The sequence below is a fragment of the Citrus clementina genome, unplaced genomic scaffold (genome assembly GCF_000493195.1).
Source record: "Citrus clementina cultivar Clemenules unplaced genomic scaffold, Citrus_clementina_v1.0 scaffold_8, whole genome shotgun sequence".
In the NCBI taxonomy this organism is placed as follows: Eukaryota; Viridiplantae; Streptophyta; class Magnoliopsida; order Sapindales; family Rutaceae; genus Citrus; species Citrus x clementina.
The window spans coordinates 4,746,000-4,752,863 of NW_006262022.1; the positions used below are offsets into that span (position 1 = coordinate 4,746,000).

At 34.1% G+C, this 6,864-nt stretch overlaps 1 protein-coding gene across 2 annotated transcripts; it reads left to right on the forward strand.

Moving 5' to 3' along the window:
* Positions 1-285: 285 nt before the first annotated feature.
* LOC18034048 (probable metal-nicotianamine transporter YSL6) lies at positions 286-4,638 on the forward strand. Of its 2 annotated transcripts, none has more exons than XM_006423174.2 (7): positions 286-753; positions 960-1,132; positions 1,333-1,430; positions 1,922-2,059; positions 2,474-2,663; positions 2,880-3,012; positions 3,264-4,638. In XM_006423174.2, the coding sequence occupies exons 1-7, from the start codon at positions 393-395 to the stop codon at positions 4,196-4,198; spliced, it is 2,028 nt and encodes a 675-aa protein (XP_006423237.2). In that variant the 5' UTR covers positions 286-392; the 3' UTR covers positions 4,199-4,638. The 2 variants fall into 2 exon arrangements, with proteins under 2 accessions (XP_006423237.2, XP_024035315.1); XM_024179547.1 differs by having other exon boundaries at positions 703-798.
* Positions 4,639-6,864: the final 2,226 nt, after the last annotated feature.

Here is a 6,864-nt window from a genome sequence, read left to right on the forward strand (position 1 = left end):
ATTTCCTTCTATCTTAAAAAATTAAGTTAAGAAAATAAATAAATGAAAAATAGATATTTGATTTGTGGATTAGTAATTTCGGAATATAGATATAAAAGAGAGAGAGAACATAAGAGGTCAAAGGATAAAAGAGAATGATTTTGTAATTTTATATAAAAATAGTTTTATGATATAAATTTTTAATAAAAATAAGTGCAAAGAGTATTAAGTCGGGTTTAAATAGCCCGACCCTTTAAGGAAAGACCCATCTCATCAATAGACTCATCATACCCACAACACAGCTCTGTAGCAACAAATTAGGAAAATTACTTTATACAACAGTCAACAGAGACAAACGTGTCAACATACGACTTGTTAAATTGTTTATTGTCTGTAAGTTGCAAAGTTGCAAAATGGAAACGGCTTTTTCGGCTTCCATGGGAACCGAAGTGGAAGTATCGGAGCCGTTGATTGAGAAAATCACGGCGGAGGAGGATCAGCTGATTCCGGAATGGAAGGATCAGATAACAATCAGAGGACTGGCGGTGAGCGCGATAATGGGGACGCTCTTCTGCATCATCACGCACAGGCTCAATCTGACGGTCGGAATCATTCCGTCTCTCAACATTGCGGCGGGACTCTTAGGATTCTTATCCGTGAAGTCGTGGACAAGCTTCTTGTCGAAGCTCGGGTTCTCGACTAAGCCTTTTACAAGACAAGAAAACACCGTCATTCAAACCTGTGTTGTGGCTTGTTATGGCCTCGCTGCTAGCGGTGATGATTAATTATTGAGTCTTTTTCTATGTTCATTTCTTTTAGGTAATAAATTTTCTTGTAAGTGTTTGGTTAAATTTGAAGCTAGGGAAAAAAAAAAAAAACAAAAAACTTGAAGAGTGTTTGTTTGTAGTTGTGTTTTTGTTGTTCGTAAATTTGTTTACTTCTTCAGTTTGATGTTATTATTAATATGCAACTCTCGACAGGGGGATTTGGTTCGTCCTTCCTTGCAATGGACAAGAGGACATATAAACTAATTGGTACCGAGTACCCTGGTAATCGGGCAGAAGATGTCAAGAACCCTGGATTGGGGTGGATGATTGTTTTCATGTTTGTTGTCAGTTTCGTTGGTCTCTTCAGTCTTGTTGCGCTTCGGAAGGTAGCTTTTACTGTCTTTGTTTATAAAAATGCATTTTTATACATGCTAAGATAAATTTCAATTTAAGTTGAGTCCATTATTGGATAATTTTTCAATCATTTAATTGTTGTGTTTGACTTAATACAGTTTATTTTCTTGTTTTTTGTTGTGTGTGCTGATAGTAGTCGCATTTCTAATCCTTTCCCTCTGTGTTGTATCAGGTTATGATCTTGGATGGTAAACTTACATATCCCAGTGGAACAGCCACGGCAGTGTTGATTAATGGCTTTCATACCAATGCTGGCGCAGAGCTTGCAGGGTAATTGTTACTAATATGAATCTCTTTATTTTTTTGTACGTCCTGATGTACTTTTTTTTTTTTTACATAAAACCATGGAGGAAGGTAGCTAACATAATTATGTCGATGAGGAAAGATGAACAAATTCAGAGAGTGAACGAAGAATGCGGGCTCTGTCTATCTGCATGTATTGTTGACTGAGCTTGTAGGTTTTAGTTAAGAAGAATATTTTTAATGTGTCATAATCCTTGCTTACATGAAGTCTGTGATATTTATCAATTTTCACAGTTGTGCCCTTGTACTTATTGGATGGTTTTCACTTTCCCCTGAATTGTATTTATTATATTCTTTAATAATGTTAATTAGAAAATTCGTTAATGATTGTTTAAGAAAGCAGAGCTCGAGCATTCCAGGGCCACCTACCACCTTCCACCTGAAAAGAAAGCAAAAAAAAAAAGAAAAAAAAAAGAGAGATAGATTTCTTGCTAATTACTAATCTGTTGTTATTGCAGGATGCAAGTGAGGTGCATTGGAAAATATTTGAGTATAAGTTTTTTATGTAGCAGCTTTAAGTGGTTCTTCAGTGGCGTTGGGGATTCATGTGGATTTGATAATTTTCCCAGCTTTGGTTTGATTCTATTTAAAAACACGTAAGGCTCTTTTCGATTCACTATTCGTATGTCTCTTTGTCTCTCTGTTTTATTTGTGCCATTATCATATTTTCATATTATCTGTGTTTCTTCCTTCTTTGGCCTTTTCCCTGAAGTTTTACTCCATTATGTTTTATTAGAGCAAAGTAACCCGGCCTAAATGTCCATTTGTTGTCATATGGAATATCTGTTTTCCTATATGGGGTAGCATAATAATTAGAAAGCGTTCTTTTGTAGAATAAAATAAGAGAGAGTGAGTGTATGTGCACTCTATCCTAAAGTGTTGTTTGTATTTTCTTTCAAATTTCACCACATTGGTTTGTTTGCCAGAATTGGTGTATTCATTATTTACTTACATTGGTGGTGTCCCTGGAATTCTAATTGTCTTTCTTTTTTTGGTAATACTTTCTACAGATTTTATTTTGATTTCAGTCCAACTTATGTGGGATGCGGTCTTATTTGTCCTCGCATTGTCAACTGTTCTGTTCTTCTTGGCGCTATTGTATCATGGGGTTTTCTCTGGCCCTATATCTCCCAACATGCTGGTGACTGGTATCCAGCTGACCTTGGTAATAGTGATTTTAAAGGTCTTTATGGATATAAGGTATGGTGAATCACACTCATACGATGCCTCTTAAGACAATTCCATTACAGTTTACGCGTTTCGGACTTTTTCCTATCTTACGTGTTGAGGCATGCCAATGAGCTAGACATTTACTCTGTTTCTGATCTCTCTTTTTCTTGCACTTCTGAATTGGTGAAGCTGTCTCCTCTTGTTTCTCTGCTGTGAATCGACTGTTCCCCCAATTGCTTTTTGCAGGTCTTCATAGCTATTTCCCTTATCCTTGGGGATGGTCTTTACAATCTGATAAAGATAATCTCTGTAACTTTCAAGGAATTGTGCAACAAAAGAACCAAAGTTAGCAAACTTCCAATTGATAATGAGATTCAAGGTGCAAATGAATGTTCCTCTGTTGCCTATGAAAACTTGACCAAATTATTTTGTCTGGAATATTGATTGAAAGTTCTGCTCATCATGTGCCCTCAGTATAGTTGCTTGTGATAGCCAGTTTGTTATTTTTTTGGCACAAAATTTCTACTTGATTCGACCTATTTGATTGTTTTAATTGGGAAACACTTCTGTTGCTGGTATGTCTTCAGAAGCTAATACAGTCAATAATCATGCTCACATGTACTTTTGCAGATACTGAGAGTTCCAGATTGCTAATAGATCAGAAAAAACGAGAGAATGTATTTCTAAAAGATGGGATACCCACCTGGTTTGCTGCTTCTGGATATGTGGGCCTGGCAGCTATATCAACAGCAACAATTCCCACCATCTTTCCACCTCTCAAGTGGTACTTAGTTCTCTTGTTATACCTTATTGCCCCAGCCCTAGCCTTCTGCAACTCTTATGGGGCGGGACTTACAGACTGCAGCTTATCTTTAACCTATGCAAAAATTGGGCTTTTCATCATTGCTTCTTTGGTTGGAACCAATGGTGGGGTTATTGCTGGGTTAGCAGCTTGTGGGGTTATGATGTCCATTGTCTCTACTGCAGCTGATCTCATGCAGGATTTTAAGACAGGTTACCTCACTCTATCATCAGCCAAGTCTATGTTTGTAAGCCAGTTACTTGGAACAGCCATGGGTTGTGTCTTTGCCCCACTCACTTTCTGGATGTATTGGACCGCTTTTGACATTGGGTCACCTGATGGTCCGTACAAAGCACCATATGCAGTGATATTAAGAGAGATGGCCATTTTAGGGATCGAAGGCTTTTCGGAGCTTCCCAAGCACTGCCTGGCCTTATGTTGTGGGTTTTTTGTGGCTGCTCTGGTTATAAACCTTCTAAGGGATGTGATTCCAGAGAAAATCTCAAAGTTCATTCCTGTTCCCATGGCTATGGCAATTCCATTTTTTGTTGGAGCATACTTAGCAATTGACATGTTTGTTGGGACCGTGATATTATTCATATGGGAGCGAATCAATCGAAAGGATTCGGAGGATTATGCAGGGGCAGTTGCATCCGGTCTAATTTGTGGGGATGGAATTTGGACTATGCCATCTGCAGTCCTCTCTATTTTTAGTATCAATCCACCCATTTGCATGTATTTTGGGCCTACTGTGAGTAGCTGAGCAGGAAAACTGGGAAACTCTCTGGCTGTGTTGTACTTGTCCCATAGGTTGTATGAACTGGATTATTTTTGTAAATTTGTTTGTTATATATGTTGAGGATGGATTTTTAGAATATCTTTTATTTCTTCATCATACTTGCGCACATATTTGCACGATGGCAAGATTGAATAATAGGCGTAGAGCAACATCAGTAATAGATGAACTTGGCTTAGATGGATGGGATCAATATCTGCAGATTTCCATCAAATTATTGGCTAACTTCATAATTGATAGGTGATTATTGCTGCAGATTGTGAAGACCTTTGAAGATTTGAAAGGATCCACATACAAGGTAACGTACATCCCAATTTCACTGATGAAACCACAGCAGTGAAACTAAAGGCGAGCTCTAGCTGGAATTTTCCTATTTGTGCAGATAGTGAGTTTGTAAAAACCTATAACACGAGCTTTTATCTTTATATATGATCAACAATCAGCCCATGCTTATTCACCTGACATCTCGTAACTTAGCTTTATATTGATAATTTTTTTTTGGCTTGTACAATAATCAATGGTTTATATCGACAATAATTTTCAAACCATTGATAAAATTTCTTAACCAAAATGCTTGCATATTTCTTTCATAGCATGTAACAAATTTATGTTTTCATAATGGATAAAGTCATTCACTTTACGCATAACAACCTTAACTTTATTGCAAAATTATCATGTATATATGAAACTAAAACTTCATATCTCTCATTAACCTTAAGATTTATACTTTGATCAACAATGTTCTTTATAAACCAAATGAGATTAACATTGTAACTATTATAAATCATAAATGAGAGACTTACATTTAGTTCATCTTTATAATTTGCAAGTGAACATAAGATGATGGCCAATACCTTATGAGAAGTTACAATTTTTTTTTCATAACCTTCATAAAACTTTTACCCCCTGAGTAACAGAAGTACTATCAATTTTTCGCCACATGAGATTTAAGCTCAATAGATTTAATTGTCCCAGTGCTCAAATCCATCTTGTTCACGTAGAGTACTTGATTTTGCAAGAACAAGTTATTCATCGACACGAAACGCTATATATACAATCAATTAGGGAAAAATATATGCATCTCATGCTATGTAATCAAAAACTTAATTTTAATTTAACCAATGTTAATTTAACAGTAAATTCAAACCTCTTGCCGGTAGAGTTTACAAAATGCATTGAAATACTATATCTTTACTCACATATGAGATATATATGAGTATTTAATAATAAGACTAGCAAATATGGTCATAACATTAGAAAATTCCGTTCTAGGAAAATTCTCATAAATTGATGCCCAATTCGCTATCTTATTCCAATTAAATCACTAAAATAATTATATCCCTCTGGTGCCAAATAACTATTTACCGAACAACTACAAACATTTGATGCCATATATCATGTTATTCATCTTTATATGATATTATAATAATTATACACTTCATCAAATATATATTATCGTATCTTGAAATGCTATGCGTACTTTCAAGATACAACAATATTTTAAAACTTTATTGACATCACAAAAATAATTGGGCACAAATAATAGGCTAGAAGTTGATGCCAATATTCTCTTTAACACAACCAAACCTTTAGTGTAGATAAAAATATGGATTCCATTTATGTAGCGTTAATAACAAAATTATAATTCATAGTAATAATAATGTCGTTTTATATCTTATGCATGATATCTCATATCAAAATACCTTAAGATGCTATGACTATTCTCAAGATATATGATATTTGTTTTGTCACCAATAAATCAAATAATGCACTAATGACATTAAATATTTACCATGGTTCACTTACAGCAAACAAAATTTGGATTCATTAATTATATGTCTAACCTTATGTTATCAAATGAGACATATACCAACATTCAAATCTTATACCTCATGCATAATCATATATTCCAAAAGAATCAATCAGATCCACATATTACAAACTCGAAAGCCAAAAATGATATTAATTAATCTAGTCAGGTTTCAATTCAAATTATTACTGTAAAAATTATAGAATATAATTCATGATAATGGTAAATAATCAAAATAAAACTACATGATCATTCTCATCTATTATTGTAAGCCATATAATGTATGAACTTTAGAAACAATTGCAAAAAAACAAAAAGCAACAACTACATTGATGATTCGATCATAATAAAATAGATATATAAAAATTTCTCTAACTGAGTTTATTATTATTTTTATCATGTATTATATATCAAATTAAAATGCATGTACTTAATAAATCCATGAAAATTTATTCGTGGGTAACCTCTGTAATCATAATATCATATGATGTAATATGTAATTCTATGCATTTTTTTTATATATATTATAAATGCTATCTGTATCAAAAACTTAACTACAATCAAATACACTTCAACATGATTTCAACATATAAATAAAATGATATATATACCGAACAACAAGAATTGAAGGTGGCTTTGATACCACATGTAAAAAAATTAGATTAGAAGAGGATTGTATCTCCAATCACAGTTGTTCAAATTTGAAGCATTCTCTACATTCATTAAATTTACAAAGGTGTCTTCTACCATATTCCATTTTATAGCCTTCTCTTGTGATGGAAAACAAATTCTTGGTAAGCATTGATTGAGCTGGCTAAGGACA